The following is a 20,999-nucleotide window of genomic DNA, read 5'->3' as shown; positions in this document are numbered from 1 at the left end:
TGTACAGTGTAGACACACTTCTTCTGGGCATTTGCCAGAGAGTTATATTGTTATCATTTTAAAAGTAATTTGTACTTGTAACTTGTACTTAATGGGGAGGGGGAGACTGAGGTACTCACAACAGCCCACATCCTTTTGTGAGTACCTCAGAAGGAAAACTATATCACTGTACTGTATGGCAAGTAATTTGCAGTGGAGATTTAATCCGGGATACTTTTTGCCTTCTCAAACACCCATCCATTCACTTAATTAAGATGGCCAATAGTGGGTTCAATTGCAAAGTGGTTTGCTGTGGCAACCGATCTTGGCCAATATTGTACTGTCTACAATCAAGACCTTCAACCTGGTGATATGCTCAAATCAACGATGGCCTCTCCATTGGGATCACTGATGGCAAGTGAGGTTGAGCTAGGGGAATTAATGTTGTGTAAGAAGCTAGTGGAACATAGTGTTGTGAGGCTGATTCCAGCATCGGGTGTGTGTGTCCACGCAGGTTTTCACATTTAACATGATGGGCGCAAGCTGTGCAACTTTACATTCTAACCAGGAGACTCTGTGGCATTTTAACAGTCAAAGAAGTGGTTGACATTCAAAGCCAGTAACTATTCCTTCTGCTCTATTGACATCAAACATATAAACAGATAATAGATAGTGTAATTATGTGCTAGTCTCGTCTGATAATTGAATCCATTATGGTCTCTTCTGCAGCGAATCAGGGTAACTACCATTCTTCTAATAGAAATATATGTAATAGAATAGTAAATCAAAGGAAAATATATTTATGTATTCCAATTAACGTTGCAATTTTTTTATTTCTGCAGTTCAATAACTATGTGTGCGTTTAATGGAGATTCAATGTAAAACAAAATGGTGCGATGCTCTCTACAGGATAAGAATAGACAAAGGCCAATGGATTTGTAAGTATAAATATTTTACCTAGATTAGTTTTTCTTTATACTCTAAGAAATTTAAACGTACAAACTTTTTTTTTTTTGTATTATTCAAAAGGGAAATAAATTATATTTCTAGTTTTGATCCAACTTCTGTTTTACTGTGCTGCTGCTCATGTATGGGTTGGTTATTAATGGATTATATTGTATTAAAAAGATGATAGTTCATTATACATTACATATGCCTATGCTTAACAGACCTTGTTATACTTTTTAACAAATGATTACCGCTTTGATCACATTTGAGTTAACCTTATGCTATAGTCTTAGACCTTGTGGATAGATGTCTAATGGTAGCATTAACAAACCGCTGGATCACAATGAGAAAGAGACCGATCTCAATTTATTCCAATTCTCCCGAATGGCTACAGTAGACTCTAGAGAGGAGGCAGCAAGTGTGTTTGTCCTCTTTTCTTTCAATTCCTGATATGATTCTGGCTTGCTTTGTATGTAGTTGTTTGTAGTGTATGTGATGACAATGTTCTTAAATTGTGCACTATGCATGTCTTACTTGTTTTTGAGTAAGACAGCGTGTTGCTTTAGTTTTCAGCTGTCTCGTGTCTGAGCAGAGCATTTTCATTGTACAAAGTCAGACTCTTATCCTGTCTCCATAACCCTATGGAGGTGTTCCTAGTGGTGATAGGCATGTGGGGAATGAGTGGAGCTATTTCCTCTGACAATGGAGGAGCCACACGTGTGTGTAACAGAGAAAGACCTGTCTAATAACTGCTAGATGAGTATGTTCCTTTCCATCTTATCTAACCAGTTGAATGCATTGTTTTTTGCTTTAAACTGTCATTCAAAGGACCTACGTTCTGCCATTTTATTTATTTATATACCTTTTCCCATACACCCATAGTATCTATAGAAATTGAGAACTTAAAAGTATGAACACTTTTGTATAGTTATTTCATGGGCTGTATATTGCATATATAATTGCTTCAATGCTTAAAGGGGCGGGCACTCAGCAGTTGCAACCTTTATAAATTTATGATACGTATCCATTGTTTCCTTAAGGAATATAGATTGTAAAAATGCCTCATGAAGTAAGTTCAACTGTCGTAACCCATCGGAAGCCAAAATATAAGCTTTTTTTTTAAACTCCAATGTTTGTAAACAAAGTAAATGTAAACAAACACTGTATAGCCTAAAAACAGTTTGAACCATTTTTATATAATGCATGGTCAGTCCTTGCATCCATAGCTCTCTGAATTTGAGAGTGCCTACTGGTGCTTAGCGATTAACCTACGTTTTTGTATTTTTTTGTTGTTATTAAACAACTAATTGACCGACATCAGTTCAATTACTTGAATTCCATGCAGTTTGTTTTATTTGGGGGGTGGCCCAACTCGTTGTTTTTCTTGAGATAAATCATTCACGAGAGAAATCATGTCAGGAACTATGTGGGGCACTTGGCTGAAGGGAGTTGTAGTTTTCATTAAGCAAAGTTTCAACCTAGTTCAGCACAAGAACATGGTAATTAACTACAATGACCATAATCCATTACGCCTGTTTTTTCCGTCTTGGACCGAGAGAGATACAATTTACACCTGTTATGTTAGATACACACAGGCCACATGAGAGAGAAATGTACACAACACGACTACGAGAGAGATGGAGACAGTTCGTGAAAGTATGCCTTATCTACCTTGAAAAACAAGTACAATTATTTCATCAGACAGCTCGGCAGCACGCTTAGGCAGGCTAGCCTAGCTAAAAAAGGACGACTAGACAGTACAGTATGGGAAGCACAGTGAACGTTGTCTGGCTGCTACTGCCTGAGCAGAAAATAGGACTTTAAACAATATAAAATAATGAAGTCCTCAAATAAAAACTCAAGTCATATGCACATCTGAAATGTTTGATTTCATAGGTATGACATCAAAAGAAAATGACTAATGTGGACTTGATGGAGACAATGGAATATTTTCATGTTTTTTTAGCAATTGAATGTTCACAATTTATGGCTTTTGAATTTCCATTATTAAAAAGCTTTAAAAAAAAAATGTTATTTGTTAATAATCAAAACTGAACTGACCTCAAAAAATCACTAATCGCGTAGCGCTAGTGTTACCATTACTACATCCCCATCCCCCAGTTTTTTTTTTCCCGAACCAGTGGTGGGGGACGATTTGCTATTGTTTCAACTGCTGATTGCCGGTTTTAAGCATTGCAGAAGCATTTAAAAGCATTCTTTTCGTATTATAACTTGCTCAACACCCTATATTGCTTGTGGAACTGCTCATACTCAAAGGTTATAAGCTCAGTGCACTATAACCGTTTATGTATTATATTGCTGGATAATTAAATGCAGAGAATATGCGTAGGGAATGACCATTGTGCATGAAAATCTCACTCATCTGATAGGTTTGTTACTGGGTCAAAATGTACTGAGTAATGGGTGCATCTTCACCCTGAGTTCAAGGATTTTGTAGGTGTCAAGGACTATGTCCACGTGGCATTTGAACTTAACAAGCATAGAGAGATTTGGTTTTGGATGTTGAACATATTCAGATCAAACTATTTTCCATTGCTTACCCACTGTTTTTACGAAAACAAAATCGTACAAACAAAAGCATACCCACAACTCACTTGGTTTTACAAAATGTCAAACATTAATTTTAATACAATGCCTGCTAAAACCAGGTGCCTTAAAAAAATATATATATATAATTGAATCCAAACGTGATCTACTCCCTTCAAAGTCTTGCTGTTTTGTATGGATACAAGATTTACTATCTTTCTGCCCACTATGCCAAGAATTCTGACATTTTACTCTGTCTGGTGTTTTAACAGGGATCTCATGTACAGATGAAAATTGATGCTGCTTTGCCTCAGACAGATTTCTCATCAGTGGAATGTAGTCTTCCTTCAAAGGATTCAATTCAATATAAGGATATGTTCATACTCCAGATGTCCAGTGTAACATTGGGTGAGAGAGACTATCCAAAGTGTGCTGCAATCATGATTCAGAGGAATTTGAACTTGTTTGTATGGTTGTCCTTATTTCTGTAAACCTTTTTTTAAATTTATTTTGTATTTGTGCTCAAAATCAGTCAATTGTTGCACACGTTTGGATTTTTTAAATATTTTTTTTGCCTTTTCTACTTAGACCTTACCTACTTGCCATACCATTTATTTGATATTTCATTTGAAATATTTCCTCTAGTTTACCTATAGAAATGATTTTAGATATTCATGATACCGCAGCGAGGTATATGTTCTTGCTGAATTACATTTATCAGACCCAGAGCATTCACCAATGGTGATTGATTTAGTTGAGTTTTCTATAGAACCGGTAGATCTGCTTTGCAAAAACTGTCAATTTACCAACTTATTGTGTCCCCTCAAAAATGATCAAGATTATTGTGCCTCTTTGGTCCTCATTTTCTACTGTTCCACAAACGTCTGGGTTTCACTTTACCTGGAGCAGTGTCACATGTACAAGCAGATGGTCTTTAGCAGCCTTTCTTCAATGAACAAACAAGGTTTGAAACAGTAACTCTTAATGACATATGTTGAGGTTTGCATTGTTCAACATAGATCTGTTAAACCATGGAGTTCCAGGAAACAAACCTCGGTTGTCTCTAGTAATTACGCAGGGGCAGGCGGTGTTTTAAACGTGGCAAAGCCTGTATAACGCTTAAAGCAATGGTGATTGGTGAAGTGGTGGGCATCTGCACAAATCCAGGTTCCTTGATTCCACCAGTTTGCTCCAAAGTGCCACCACACAGTTCTTCATAACTTAAGATTGAAGGGGGCACTAATTGGAGAGTGAGTTTAAAACAAAACAATGCAAACAGCTGATCGGAGGCACCGTTCACCAGCCATGGTGCTGAATCTCAAAGACGTACTTGAACTTCCCCAAGAGCTGCAACTCGGGCCCTGTTGCTGGTTGGAACGCTGCCTGAGGGGTGTTGCAACTCTTGACCAGTACCCAGTGAACTTTGGACAGTGACTGACTTCTTTTTAAGACCTGCTGTAGCCACTGCAGTGTCGGTGTCAGTAACGCCTTGTCCTCAGTAATGGTGGTTGACGACCGTGTTTAAAAAAAATGTAATTGAAGTGGATTGGCTGGTAGCTTTGATAGGATTATGATTATTTTTTGCTTCAGGAAAAGGCATAGAGATCGGTAAGGGTCACTAGGGCTGCTGGGCAGAGATCTCTCATCCCTTCACCGAAGTGTTGGAATATGTGTTCCTGCATAGTACACATGCAGACCAATTCAATGATTACCAATGACATTGAGAAAACAGATATAACCCTCTTTCAAAGCACCATAAACACATCATATTCACACTGCAATGATTTACATTTACCTTCCAAACTTGCCAAATTATTTTTTGGGGAAATCCATACAACTCCCAATGAGGACAATTTAAAAAAAAGATGTCTCACCCATTCTTAAAACTACACAATTCATGCCCTTGATGTAATGCTTCTGATGTTGTATGGTATTTCAATAGATAATGTAGCATGGGAACTTAAGTAGTTAGTACTGTGTGTGTACTCCCCAAGTGAAAAATATTTGTCACAGTAGGAAGGCTGTATTTCATTGCTAAGTGCTCTGTAATAAATCTCTTGGGTGATACTCATAAACAAATCTGTATCCTGCTGAAACTAACAGTGACTTGATCCTATTAGAAATGTCTATATTTGTAGTTCACATGTATGCCTGTTCAAATTCAATAATATCTTGACAGTTTTATTTATGTTGTTTAAATGTTGTGCTGGGTTTATACTTTTGTCGTTCGATCTCTCTCTTATTTTTGTTTCCATTTATTTTTGGAGGCACAATTAGTTGGAGATCAGATAATGATCCTTGTAAATGTACACATGTGATGTAGGTTGGGTTCAGTTATGATTGATTGGGAAAATGTCTGCTTGTGTAATTGTGCCTCTCCTTCATTTAGTTTAGTTTTTTTTATCATACTTTTTCTCACAGAATTGTATCAGCCAGGAGTTGGTACCACACTTGTGGCTAGGTGGAGTACCGCTATGGACTGAAGTGACTTTACGTAGCAGGTTAGGAGAATTAATGTAGCAGGTTAAGGTTAGGAAAAGGGTAAGGGTTAGCAAAAATGCTACAGCTGACCCCGATGCGACTCGAACATGCAACTTTTGGTTCTGTAGCTGTACTCCAATCTAGCCACAACCCAATTTTGCTTGTAACCATGATTCTATTGTCCAATTCTATTGTTGATTTTAATATCAAAATAAAAACCTTTGAAAACCACTATTTGCCTTCTTTTACAATTTGTATGTTTTATTTGTGCTATCAGTTTATTTGTATGATTTAACACTGAAGCACATTCATGACCTATGACTTCCATACGACAAAGCATAGTTAAAATCCAGTCCAGACATATGACGTAATGTTGAATTGCATAAGCATTGATGTTAGAGGCTGAATCATAGAAATTCAATCACATTCTAGTTCTATGAACAGACTGACCAACTGTACTGAAAAGCAAGTTCAAATAGCCTGGCAGCTTCACACAAACACTATCTCCTCTCAATATCTGACCTTTTCTGATTTCTTGTCTTGTGTGGATGCCAGTAGCTGGTCAGAGTCAGCATGACATGACAATGTTTACCTGAAGCAAACAAAAATCAAGTGGTTTATTATGTCACTCGCAGAAAGCTCTTACAATGGCTGAGATGCATGAGGACATCTACAGCTTGGGACTAGAAGTTTCTATCTGGTTCTATTTGCAGAAATGCAGATAGAAACTTCTCACTAAACACATGCTTCATGTGTAAATTATGTGAGTGTTGGAACATGCCACTGGCTATCTGTAAATATACTATATGTATATATATAGTATATATATTTTAATGGTTTGCTTAATAAAAATAATTTGAAATGTTATACTTTTACTTTAACTTTTGATACTTAAGTATATTTATAACAAAGTATTTTACTGGGTGACTTTCACTTTTACTTGAGTAATTTTCTATTAAGGTATCTTTACTTTTACTCAAGTATGAGAATTGGGTACTTTTTCCACGACTTCATCCCTGTGGAATGTTTTCAACACCTTGTAGAGTCCATGCCCTGATGAATTGAGGCTGTTCTGAGGGCAAAAGGGGGAGCAACTCAATATTAGGAAGGTGTTGCTAATGTTTTGTACACTCCGTGTATGCATTAACAGGGCTGAAAAGTGACTGGTAGCAGGACTATATAAATACTTATTGTAACATACTAATGGTCATATAATTATGAGCAATGAATCCTTAGGTACTGGTACTCAGCGTTCAACACCATAGTACCCTCAAAGCTCATCACTAAGCTAAGGATCCTGGGACTAAACACCTCCCTCTGCAACTGGATCCTGGACTTCCTGACGGGCCGCCCCCAGGTGGTGAGGGTAGGTAGCAACACATCTGCCACGCTGATCCTCAACACTGGAGCCCCCCCACGGCTGCATGGCCAGGCACGAGCAGGTTGAGAGCTTCAAGTTCCTTGGTGTCCGCATCACCAACAAACTAGAATTGTCCAAACACACCAAGACAATCATGAAGAGGGCATGACAAAGCCTATTCCCCCTCAGGAAACTAAAAAGATTTGGCATGGGTCCTTAGATCCTCAAAAGGTTCAACAGCTGCAACATCAAGAGCACTGGTTGCATCACTGCCTGGTATGGCAACTGCTCGGCCTCTGACCGCAAGACACTACAGAGGGTAGTGCGTACGGCCCAGTACATCACTGGGGCTAAGCTGCCTGCCATCCAGTACCTCTACACCAGGCGGTGTCAGAGGAAGGCCCTAAAAATTGTCAAAGACCCCAGCCACCCTAGTTATAGAATGTTCTCTCTACTACCGCATGGCAAGCGGTACCGGAGTGCCAAGTCTAGGACAAAAAGGCTTCACAACCATTTTTACCCCCAAGCCATAAGACTCCTGAACAGGTAATCAAATGGCTACATGGGCTATTTGCATTGTGTGCCCCCCCCCTCCAACCCCTCTTTTACGTTGCTGCTACTCTGTTTATCATATATGCATAGTCACTTTAACCATATCTACATGTACATACTACCTCAATCAGCCCGACTAACCGGTGCCTGTATGTAGCCTCGCTACTGTTATAGCCTCTCTACTGTATATAGCCTCACTACTGTATATAGCCTCACTACTGTGTATAGCCTCACTACTGTGTATAGCCTCACTACTGTGTATAGCCTCACTACTGTGTATAGCCTCTACTGTATACAGCCTCTACTGTATATAGCCTCTCTACTGTATATAGCCTCTCTACTGTATATAGCCTCTCTACTGTATATAGCCTCTCTACTGTATATAGCCTCTCCTGTATATAGCTTCACTACTGTATATAGCTTCACTACTGTATATAGCCTCACTACTGTATGTAGCCTCACTACTGTATGTAGCCTCTCTACTCTATAAAGCCTCTCTACTGTATGTAGCCTCACTACTGTATATAGCCTCTCTACTGTATATAGCCTCTCTACTGTATAAAGCCTCTACTGTATATAGCCTCACTACTGTATATAGCCTCTCTACTGTATAAAGCCTCTCTACTGTATAAAGCCTCTACTGTATAAAGCCTCTCTACTGTATAAAGCCTCACTACTGTATAAAGCCTCTCTACTGTATATAGCCTCACTACTGTATATAGCCTCTCTACTGTATAAAGCCTCTCTACTGTATATAGCCTCACTACTGTATATAGCCTCTCTACTGTATAAAGCCTCTCTACTGTATATAGCCTCTCTACTGTATATAGCCTCTCCACTGTATATAGCCTCCCTACTGCTATTTCTCACTGTCTTTTTACTGTTGTTTTTATTTCTTTACTGACCTATTGTTCACCTTATACCTTTTTTGTGCTGTTGGTTAGAGCCTGTAAGTAAGCATTTCACTGTTGTATTAGGTGAAGGTGACAAAAACTTTGATTTGGAGTTGATTCTTATTATAACTCTTCAATGTCAATGGATTTGGTCTTGTTTCGTAGAATTACATAGGCCTATAGAACAATAGGATTTCTATTTTGCTATTCATGATTATTTTATTTAACTAGGCAAATCAGTTTTTATTTACAATGACGGCCTATCAAAAGCAAAAGGCCTCCCTGCGGGGAGGGTGTGGCTGGGATTAAAAATAAAAATATACAAATATAGGACAAAACACACAACACTTCAGAAAGAGAGACCTAAGACAACAACATAGCAAGGCAGCAACACATGACAACACAGCATGGTAGCAACACAACATAACAATAACATGGTAGCAACACAACATGGCAGCAACACAACATGGCAGCAACACAACATGGTAGCAACACAACATGGTAGCAACACAGCATGGTAGCAACACAGCATGGTAGCAACACAGCATGGTAGCAACACAACATGGCAGCAGCACAAAACATGGTACAAACATTGTTGGGCACAGACAACAGCACAACGGGCAAGGTAGAGACAACAATACATCACACAAAGCAGCCACAACTGTCAGTAAGAGTGTCCATGATTGAGTCTTTGAATGAAGAGATGGAGATAAAACTTTTCAGTTTGAGTGTTCCTTGCAGCTCGTTCCGGTCACTAGCTGCAGTGAACTGAAAAGAGGAGCGACCCAGTGATGTGTGCTTTGGGGACCTTTAACAGAATGTGACTGGCAGAACGGGTGTTGTATGTGGAGGATGAAGGCTGTAGTAGATATCTCAGATAGGGGGGAGTGAGGCCTAGGAGAGTTTTATAAATAAGCATCAACCAGTGGGTCTTGCGACAGGTATACAGAGATGACCAGTTTACAGAGGAGTATAGAATGCAGTGATGTGTCCTATAAGGAGCATTGGTGGCAAATCTGATGGCAGAATGGTACAGAACATCTAGCCACTCGAGAGCACTTTCACCTGCCGATCTATAAATTACATATCTGTAATCTATCATGTGTAACGATATTCATAGGTGGAAGAAGGTGAAGAGGACCAAGGTGCAGCGTGGTACGTGTTCATGGTAAATTTAATAAAGAAACTGAACACTAGAACAAAAAAACAAAACGGAAACAAACAAAACAATTCTGTCTGGTGCAGATACACAAAGACAGAAAACAACTACCCACACCCATAGTGGGAAAACAGGCTGCCTTAGTATGGTTCTCAATCAGAGACAACAACTACCCACACCCATAGTGGGAAAACAGGCTGCCTTAGTATGGTTCTCAATCAGAGACAACAACTACCCACACCCATAGTGGGAAAACAGGCTGCCTTAGTATGGTTCTCAATCAGAGACAACAACTACCCACACCCATAGTGGGAAAACAGGCTGCCTTAGTATGGTTCTCAATCAGAGACAACAACTACCCACACCCATAGTGGGAAAACAGGCTGCCTTAGTATGGTTCTCAATCAGAGACAACAACTACCCACACCCATAGTGGGAAAACAGGCTGCCTTAGTATGGTTCTCAATCAGAGACAACAACTACCCACACCCATAGTGGGAAAACAGGCTGCCTTAGTATGGTTCTCAATCAGAGACAACAACTACCCACACCCATAGTGGGAAAACAGGCTGCCTTAGTATGGTTCTCAATCAGAGACAACAACTACCCACACCCATAGTGGGAAAACAGGCTGCCTTAGTATGGTTCTCAATCAGAGACAACAACTACCCACACCCATAGTGGGAAAACAGGCTGCCTTAGTATGGTTCTCAATCAGAGACAACAACTACCCACACCCATAGTGGGAAAACAGGCTGCCTTAGTATGGTTCTCAATCAGAGACAACAACTACCCACACCCATAGTGGGAAAACAGGCTGCCTTAGTATGGTTCTCAATCAGAGACAACAACTACCCACACCCATAGTGGGAAAACAGGCTGCCTTAGTACTCAATCAGAGACAACAACTACCCACACCCATAGTGGGAAAACAACTACCCACACCCATAGTGGGAAAACAGGCTGCCTTAGTATGGTTCTCAATCAGAGACAATAACTACCCACACCCATAGTGGGAAAACAGGCTGCCTTAGTATGGTTCTCAATCAGAGACAACAACTACCCACACCCATAGTGGGAAAACAGGCTGCCTTAGTATGGTTCTCAATCAGAGACAACAACTACCCACACCCATAGTGGGAAAACAGGCTGCCTTAGTATGGTTCTCAATCAGAGACAACAACTACCCACACCCATAGTGGGAAAATAGGCTGCCTTAGTATGGTTCTCAATCAGAGACAACAACTACCCACACCCATAGTGGGAAAACAGGCTGCCTAAGTATGGTTCTCAATCAGAGACAACAACTACCCACACCCATAGTGGGAAAACAGGCTGCCTAAGTATGGTTCTCAATCAGAGACAACAACTACCCACACCCATAGTGGGAAAACAGGCTGCCTTAGTATGGTTCTCAATCAGAGACAACGATAACCAGCTGCCTCTGATTGGCAACCATACCAGGCCTAAACATAGAAACACAACACCTAGACATACACATAGAATACCGACCCACATCACACCCTGAACAAACTAAGAATAGAAACATACAAAGCAATCTACGGTCAGGGCGTGACATCATGGATAGGATGGTCATCTGAATCAGGTTTGGCAGCTGGGGTGAAAGAGGAGTGATTACAATAGAGGAAACCAAGTCTAGATTTAACTTTAGCCTGCAGCTTTGATATGTGCTGAGAGAAGGACAGTGTACCATCTAGACATACTCCCATGCAGTGACGGTTCTAGCTTGTATGACTCCCTGGGCTAACTGTCATTTTTATTCAGTCATTTGGAACAACACAAATAAATAATAAACATTTAAAACTATATAAATATAAAAAATATATATGAAAATAAGACTCATAAATATAAAAAAGAAGTCATGGAAAGAAATAGTATATAAATATAAATGAAAAATATAATTTAATTATTACACTATTAGCCTATTGCTAACAAAAAATACAAATAAAACTAAATTGCACAAATCCTATATCACACAAATACACAACTATAATAACACACTTATAAAGAAGATAACCTGATTATGACACTACTGCACTTCAAATAGGAAACACACAAACTAAATTGCACAACTACCATCTAAACCCTGACCTTTCTTGCATTCCTTGCCTTCCTTGATGCAAAGTCATCATCATCATAAGAAATCTGCCCAGCAATTGCATGGTTAATACTGATAACAGCAAGGCCACTAAGGTGTTCCTGTGACATGGTGGACCTCAGGTAGGATTTGATGAGCTTCAGCTTTGAAAAGCTCCTCTCTGCTCAGTTACAGTCACTGGAAGAGTAAGACAAATTCTGAGACCAGTTCAGAAATTTGGATACATTTCTGAGAGCTCCCTTTCATGTATAAATATCAGCAGCTCAAACAGGGTCATGGTCTTCGATGGCAAGTCAGGCAAGTTCTTCAGTTCCTGTGCAAGATCTCTGCCATCCAAGTCTGAGTATTCTTTACAGTGCAGTGTCATACTAAGGGCCTCTCATTGTTCTGTCAGCCCCTCATTGGAGAGACTTTGGAAGGTTGACAGCACTCCAAACTTCTCTCCCACATTTTCCAATGTGGAAAATCTTTCCTGAAGGGCTGAGATTGCAGCATCAACAACAACATTGAAAAATGTCACCTCCAGCTTCTTCGGGGCATCACTCAAAGGCTCATCAAATGATTTGTATGAAAAGTGCCGCTTTGTGGATCTCAGCCCTTTTTTGTTGTAGAACGGCCTCTACATTCATACCCTCGCAAATATCTTTGGCTGGCGTTTGTGCTTTAGCAAGTATCCTTGGCTGACGTTTGTACAGTCATAAAGCCTGTCACACTGTAGTTGCTGAGACCGCTCTCTGTCTTTCTGAGAAGACTGACTGCAACAGCCACATGCATACTGGGAGACGGCACCAGCTTGCTCACATGTTGGATCTGGCTCCAGATGTCATACCACACCACCGTACAGATGCTGAAGCGGTATGATCCCACCTCCTCTGGCAAGGACTGGGTCTCAATCTTTATCACAGGGTCTTTGGTTTAATCCCTCACCTCAATCACTGTCTCTCTCACCACTGCTGCCTGACACCTCAGTGTCTCTCTCACTGCTGCTGCCTGACACTTCAGTGCCTCTCTCACCACTGCTGCCTGACACCTCAGGGCCTCTCTCACCACTGCTGCTGCCTGACACCTCAGTGTCTCTCTCACCACTGCTGCCTGACACCTCAGTGTCTCTCTCACCACTGCTGCTGCCTGACACCTCAGTGTCTCTCTCACTGCTGCTGCCTGACACCTCAGTGTCTCTCTCACCACTGCTGCCTGACACCTCAGTGTCTCTCTCACCACTGCTGCTGCCTGACACCTCAGTGTCTCTCTCACTGCTGCTGCCTGACACCTCAGTGCCTCTCTCACCACTGCTGCCTGACACCTCAGGGCCTCTCTCACCACTGCTGCTGCCTGACACCTCAGTGCCTCTCTCACCACTGCTGCCTGACACCTCAGTGTCTCTCTCACCACTGCTGCTGCCTGACACCTCAGTGTCTCTCTCACTGCTGCTGCCTGACACCTCAGTGTCTCTCTCACCACTGCTGCCTGACACCTCAGTGTCTCTCTCACCACTGCTGCTGCCTGACACCTCAGTGTCTCTCTCACTGCTGCTGCCTGACACCTCAGTGCCTCTCTCACCACTGCTGCCTGACACCTCAGGGCCTCTCTCACCACTGCTGCTGCCTGACACCTCAGTGCCTCTCTCACCACTGCTGCCTGACACCTCAGTGTCTCTCTCACCACTGCTGCCTGACACCTCAGTGTCTCTCTCACCACTGCTGCCTGTCACCTCAGTGGCTCGACACTTAACTTCCCTCTCCCACCTTGTCTCAGTCCACATCTTCAAAGTGATGTCCACATGTGGCTGAGAACAAGGTGTACAGTTTGTGTAAGATGCCAAAGTAACCTGTGGCATCGACAGAACTTTTAGCAGCATCAGCCACATCCAGGTTCAATGTGTGAGCCCCACATGGAACATATAGAGCTCTCTGATTCATTTCCAGGAGTCTGGCTTGGACACCTTTGTTTTTGCCTCTCATGTTGGCCCCATTATCATAAGACTGTCCTCTGCAGTCCTCAAAATGAATTTTTAGCTCCTCTAATCTTTTGAGAATCAGGGATGCCAAATGTTGGCACGTGGACTCCTCTGCCTCAAAAAAAAACATAAAGTGTTCCTTTATGTGGGGCTCCTCCTTCAGTGACATTTCTAATCACAACTGACAACTGTTCAGTGTGGCTGACATCTGAAGTGCAATCTAGAATGATAGAGAAGAATTTTGCCAGCTTGATGTCACTCACCATTATTGAATTTACTTTGCTGCTCAACAAATCAATGAGCTCATTTTGTATTTGGTGGCCAAGGTGGTGTGACTTGAGGTCCCTTTTTGGACACGGTTAATGTGCTCTTTCATGACTGGATCAAATTGTGCCATCAGTTCAACCTCTTTGAGGATATTTCCATTTGATGGAGAGTTGTATTTCTGTGGCCCCTTAGTGCCAGATTTCTAATTGCCAGAGACTGCACAATAGCAGTCAGACGTGTCAACACCTCTCTCCATCTTATCCTCTCAGCCTCCATAAGTACCATCTCCTGCTTGTCAATTGTTTCCCTTTTTTTGATCCTCATTGCCAGTTCTTTCCATGTTTTCATGCAGTTTTGGTGTTCTGGGCTGCTGTCGTGTGAAGTCAGCAAAGAACGTGCATGTTTTCAGTCTGTCAGACCTGAGTTTGCTAAATAAATTTTCTTCTTAGAAGCAGAAGAGGCTTTTGTTTCTTTAAAATAATACACCAACCAAATTCCAGAGATGTTTTTTTACCACTCACCAAGGTGTTCCTGAAATACTGGTGGTGGCAACTTCCATCACTCTCATTTCTTGGGAAACCAAAGTTAGGTGGTACCTCACTTGGTCCTCTGCAAACTACTTGTGTCCAAATTCTGTCAGTCAGAACAGAAGGCCAGTCAGCAGGGTCTGAAGACAGTGGTTCATCCTCAGCAGCAGGATTTGGTGGGGATGCTGCTACAGGCATTTCTAACAGAGAGCACATGGGCATTAGTTTAAACACGTTATTCATCGCATTTATATTGGTGGATCATCCCACATACATACCCAGTAATAATAACATCATCATTGTTACCTACAATATGGAAACTTAAAACTTTGCGAGAGGAAATTATTTATTTTGTTTATGTTATGCAGGAATGCACACATAAACACATGTGCTCAGGACCTAGTCAATACCTTCACAGAAAACCTTTCTGATGTCACCTCAGCTAAAGTTAACCAAATCAATAATGTGCTAGTTAGGTTTTAATCATTTTGCTGCTGGCTACACACATTATCATGTGAAATTATATCCAATGTTATGTAAGCTAGTTGGACAGAAAACTGAATATTGTCGCCCTTCAGTGGGGAGAACAAGTATTTGATACACTGCAGATTTTGCAGGTTTTCCTACTTGTGGAAATTAATTACTTAAAAATCATACATTGTGATTTTCTGGATTTTTGTTTTAGATTCCGTCTCTCACAGTTAAAGTGTACCTATGATAAAAATTACAGACCTCTACATGCTTTGTAAGTAGGAAAACCTGCAAAATTGGCAGTGTATCAAATACTTGTTCTCCCCACTGTATGTGTAATAGCATAGAAAGCAACATAGGCTAAGTGTTATACTAGTCTATTTCATTAAATGCATAATATTATAGTCATAAAGAGAGGACATAGCTGCATAGCTTTATCTTTCACGAGTTTCTGCTCCTCTTCTTTCCTCTTTTCCCTAAACTGGACACTTGATGGCTTAGACCTTTTCTTATCCATTTGTGTTGATTTGGCACTCGAGCATCAATACATTACCCATCCCCCAACACTGTCAACCAAGAGTCAAGACTACATTACCCATCCCCCAACACTGTCAACCAAGAGTCAAGACTAAACCAATTCACCTTGGTGGTGTGCAGACTGGTTTTATATTATTCTTAACGATTTCACACAAACCAGAAAAAAATGCAACAATATGTCTGTGAAACTATATATTCACAGTATTATGGATGAATTGTGGTTTATTTGGTAGCATTTCACAGTGTGACTGGTTTAGTAATTTCATTAGTACTGTACAAAGTTAGAGGTGCGATATTTGATAGATTCCCCGCTCCCCCCCACCTCGGACTTCCAGTGGGGAGACCTGAGGTCAACCTACCCCCGCCCCCCCTCCCCATCTCGTACCTCTGAGTGGGAGACCTTCCCAGGCAGTAGCCTGCCTAGCTCACAAACTAGAATCAGGGCGCCCACTCCGACAAGGTTAATTGACCCATAGTCCCATACGGTGACATGATATCATTTACGTGACGTGCAAATGAGCGATAGAAAACTAATCCCGCAAATGTCCCCATTCCAAATGTTTTTCTTAGGGCGCCCAGTGCCGACCCCGGCAAGATGCCGCCCCGGGCGGCTGCCCATGTAGCCCATACCTAAATCTGCCACTGCTCCCAAGTACTTGTATGAGGTGACCACCTCAAGCTCTAAACCCTCAGAGGTAGTAATCACATCTGTGGGGAGAGGGGCATTCTTCTTACCAAACCACATGACCTTTGTTTTGGAGGTGTTCAGAACAAGACTAAAAGTAGAGAAAGCTTGTTGGCCACTAAGAAAGCTTTGCTGTGGAGCATTTAACACACAATCTGGGGAAGGGCTAGCTGAGTATAAGGCTGTATCATCTGCATATAAATGGATGAGACAGCTTCCTACTGCCTGAGCTATGTTGTTGATGTAAATTGAGAAGAGCGTGGGGCCTAGGATTGAGCCTTGGGGGTACTCCCTTGGTGACAGGCAGTGGCTGAGACAGCAGACTTTATACCCTGCACTCTTCGAGAGGTAGTTAGCAAACCAGGCCAAAGACCCCTCAGAGACACCAATACTCCTTAGCCGGCCCACAAGAACGGAATGGTCTACCGTATCAAATGTTTTGGCCAAGACAATAAAAATAGCACATAGCGTAGAATCAAGGACAATGGTGACATCATTGAGGACCTTAAAGGTGGCAGGGACACATCCATAACCTGAGCAGAAACCCGATTGCATACCCAGAGAATACTTATAGACATCAAGAAAGCCAGTCAATTGATTATTGACAAGTTTTTCCAACACTTTTGATAAACAGGGCAAAATAGAAATAGGCCTATAACAGTTAGGATCAGCTTGATCTCCCCCTTTCATTAAAGATGAACCGTGGCTGCCTTCCAAGCAATGGGAACCTCCCCAGAAAGGAGAGGCAGGTTAAAAGGTCAGAGATAGGCTTGGTGATGATAGGGGCAGCAACCTTACAGAAGAAAGGATATAAACCATCTGACCCAGATGTTTTTTTGGGATCAAGTTTAAGGAGCTACTTCAGCACCTCGGTCTAGGTGACTGCCTGCAGGGAGAAACTTTGTAGTGGGGCAGGTGGAAAAGAGGGAGGAGCATTGAGGATAGTCACATTAGAAGGGGTGGCATATAAGGAAATGTTGGACGGGCAAGGAGGCATGGTTGAGTCAAATAGGAATCCTGACTTAATGAAGTGGTGATTAAAGAGCTCAGCCATGTGATCCTTGTCAGTAACAACCACATCATCAACATTAAGGGACATGAGCAGCTGAGGAGGAGGGTTTATTCTCCAGGTCTCTAACCGTTTTCCAGAACTTCTTACGATTAGACCCACAGAGAGAGAACAGGTCCTTAAAGTAACTAACTTTGGCCTTCCGGATAGCCTGAGTGCACTTATTTCTCATTTGCCTGAACGAGAGCCAGTCACCCTGAGTATGTGTGTGCCGAGCCTTTCGCCAAATGCAATTCTTGAGGTGGAGTAACTCTGCAAGATCACGGTCGAACCAGGGGCTGAACCTGTTTTTAATTCTCATTTTCTTGATGGGGTGTGTTTGTTAACAATAACACTGAAAATATCAAAAAAAAGAAGGGGATCAGAGGGGATCAAGCTGATTCTATACCATTTTACAGAGGCCAGTTCACAAAGGAATTAAAGTTTTTTAGCAAGTGTCTATGACAAAGCAGGACATGTCGTTTCACTGAGAAACCATTACGAACACAGGCTATAAAACAGTGATCACTAAGGTCATTACAGAAAATACCACACTGATCTCTATCAGGATTAGTCCCGAGTGTGGGAACAAAGATAGTCTGTCCCACGGTCGGGTAAAGAAAGTTTGTAGTCAACAAAGCATGCGGGAGCCACGAGGCAAATAGCAAAATGCACAAGAAAAAAAAGCTTATTCAAATAAGTACTTTTCATATATAGACTATGCACAGCTGCTTATGCTATATATATATTTTAATACGATGTGTTCATTAGTTATGTTAATATTGCATATAATGCATTTCTCATTTATATTGAACACTCAATCTTTTCATTTAAAAACGCGCTTCAAATAGCACGCACTTTTTGGATTTGTGGTTTTGCCGTACAACAACAGAAATGGCCTCTTCCCAGGATGTCCACGTCCGAATTTGTGGACAAGAAATAATCAAATATGATCTAGAAATTAAAGCTCTCATTCAGGTAGCTATATTTTATTAACTGTTTACTTATTTTCATTATTTATTTTGTGTCATTACAATTTGTGATTGGGGACAAGTCAGTGTACATTTGGCAAACTAATCTAGCCTAGCGAGCTAATGTAATTGTTGAGAGAAAGCGATTCAATAAACTATTTAACAAATGTGGATTATATTGAATGGTCAGTTAAAGTTTAAAAAGTATGTATCTTGCTTAGGACATTAGAGAATGTCCGGGGCCACAAAGTGTGTTGATGGATTTCAACTCCCAAGTAAAAGAGAGATTCAATCAGCTACGACTGAGAATCCAGGTATGTAATTCAATGCATTAGTTTAACTTACTTTACATCGCATTCATTGTGATCAGCTAGATAAAACTCTTCTGACCTATACATTCAATTCACAGAATATGGAGCAAATGGCCAAGGAACAAGACCGAGAAACAGAAAAACAAGCCATCTTGAGTGAGACCGAGAGTAATCGTAGACAGATGCTGAGGTATGAGATTGGAATCCAGATTCCTATTTAAAATGTCATTGATCTCACAATTCCTCTTGGAATTCCTTAACTGAATATTTTCGAAATATTCCCTCTACAGTAACCAGACAGCTTGGAGGAAGGCAAACCTGGCATGTAAACTGTCCATTGACAACCTTGAGAAAGATGAGCTGTTGTATGGTGGAGACTCCACTGTGCGACAACGGTGTGTGGTGCTCTTCTCTTCACGCACAGCTGCTTTATTAACCCTCTATATGTCCAGTTTCTTATTCCTGCAGTTCTCAATCTTCACAGCTTTCTTCTGCACTTTTTCAAGAAACGTATTAACATGCAAGTGGATAAATACCCCTTTGACAGGGACAGAAAGTTGGAATTGCATTGGAATTAATTGCAGTGTGTGTCCCCTCTCAGAAAAGCAACTAAGGAGAGTTTGGTCCAGACATCCGGTGATATCACAGAGAGCCTGATGAGCATCAGTCGTATGATGGCTCAGTCGGTGTCGCAGAGCGAGGAGACCATCGGCACTCTGGGTAAGAGACTACTCATTTGGGAAGGGAGAACAGTCAAAATGGGTGCCAATGGTTAGGGCTTGCAGACCTATAATAATAATAATATATGCCATTTTGCAATGTTTTTATCCAAAGCGACTTAGTCATACTTGCATACATTTTTACTTAAGGGTGGTCCTGGGAATCAAACCTACAACCAAACAAAGATATGATAACTTTATTGTCCATTTACATTTGAAAATGTATGTTGTGATGTTCACATACAAAATACACAAAGCCAATACACTATAGTACAATACAAAAATTGCTGGAAAGTGAGCACACAAATATTCACATAGCCTCGTCCCTTTGGCATACTGCCCCTAGTGTCCCTGTTGGTGCTAGGCTTTGTCCACTAGTCTAGAACACTTTGCATTTCCAGCACGTATTGTAACTCATCCCAGCAATGCTCTTATTAATCTCGGATAAATGAGTGATTATGTACACATTTTCTCCTGTATGTAGCTACGTCCTCAAGAACAGTCCTGGAAACTGATGAAGAGTTCAAAGCCATGACAGGAACCATACATTTAGGAAGGAAACTGATCTCAAAATATAACAGACGAGAATTGACTGACAAACTACTCATCTTTCTAGCAGTGGCTTTGTTTTTAGCAACTGTCCTGTACATTTTGAAAAAAAGGCTGTTCCCATTCATTTAGAGAAAATTGTGAGCAGTTTCCTGTTCTTCATTTTTTTTTTTTGGCCCTTGATATTTCTGTCCAAAACTGTCTGTAATATAACTACAGTCATGCCTTTCTAACCTTTCAATAAGTTTTTCTTGCCATACAGTCTTGTGCATTTCCATTATGCACCTTCCCCAGACTACAGGACTGTCTACAGGACTGTGTCAGACTAATTTTTAAATGTTATTTAACCTTTATTTAACTAGGCAAGTAAGTTAAGAACAAAATTCTTATTTACAATGATGGACTAGGAACAATGGGTTAACTGACTTGTTCAGGTGCAGAACGACAGATTTTTACCTTGTCAGCTCAGAGATTCGATCTAGCTACCTTTCGGTTACTGGCCCAGAACTGTGTCAGACTGTCTGCAGAACTGTGTCAGACTGTCTGCAGAACTGTGTCAGACTGTCTGCAGAACTGTGTCAGACTGTCTGCAGAACTGTGTCAGACTGTCTGCAGAACTGTGTCAGACTGTCTGCAGAACTGTGTCAGACTGTCTGCAGAACTGTCTGTCTGCAGAACTGTGTCAGAACTGTCAGACTGTCTGCAGAACTGTGTCAGACTGTCTGCAGAACTGTGTCAGACTGTCTGCAGAACTGTGTCAGACTGTCTGCAGAACTGTGTCAGACTCTCTGCAGAACTGTGTCAGACTCTCTGCAGAACTGTGTCAGACTCTCTGCAGAACTGTGTCAGACTCTCTGCAGAACTGTGTCAGACTCTCTGCAGAACTGTGTCAGACTCTCTGCAGAACTGTGTCAGACTG

At 41.2% G+C, this 20,999-nt stretch overlaps 2 protein-coding genes across 6 annotated transcripts in view; both read left to right on the top strand.

Annotated features, from left to right (window-relative positions):
• The window catches only part of LOC124014225 (CREB3 regulatory factor-like), a 30,324-nt gene extending 24,138 nt beyond the window's left edge, over positions 1-6,186 (top strand). For all 5 annotated transcript variants that reach the window (XM_046329042.1, XM_046329034.1, XM_046329026.1 and 2 more), the window contains exon 10: positions 3,747-6,186. The gene's annotated coding sequence lies outside the window, so the exon portion shown is untranslated. The remainder of the gene's footprint in view (positions 1-3,746) is intronic.
• A 12,182-nt stretch (positions 6,187-18,368) lies between these two features.
• Positions 18,369-20,713, top strand: LOC123995035 (vesicle transport protein SEC20-like). Its single transcript, XM_046298278.1, has 6 exons — positions 18,369-18,508; positions 18,723-18,815; positions 18,911-19,002; positions 19,103-19,207; positions 19,414-19,532; positions 20,016-20,713. The coding sequence occupies exons 1-6, from the start codon at positions 18,425-18,427 to the stop codon at positions 20,210-20,212; spliced, it is 690 nt and encodes a 229-aa protein (XP_046154234.1). The 5' UTR covers positions 18,369-18,424; the 3' UTR covers positions 20,213-20,713.
• Positions 20,714-20,999: the final 286 nt, after the last annotated feature.

This window comes from Oncorhynchus gorbuscha, linkage group LG02, assembly GCF_021184085.1.
Source record: "Oncorhynchus gorbuscha isolate QuinsamMale2020 ecotype Even-year linkage group LG02, OgorEven_v1.0, whole genome shotgun sequence".
Lineage (NCBI taxonomy): Eukaryota > Metazoa > Chordata > Actinopteri > Salmoniformes > Salmonidae > Oncorhynchus > Oncorhynchus gorbuscha.
The sequence above is the reverse complement of the archived record's forward strand: the minus strand, read 5'-3'. Positions and strand labels throughout refer to the sequence as shown.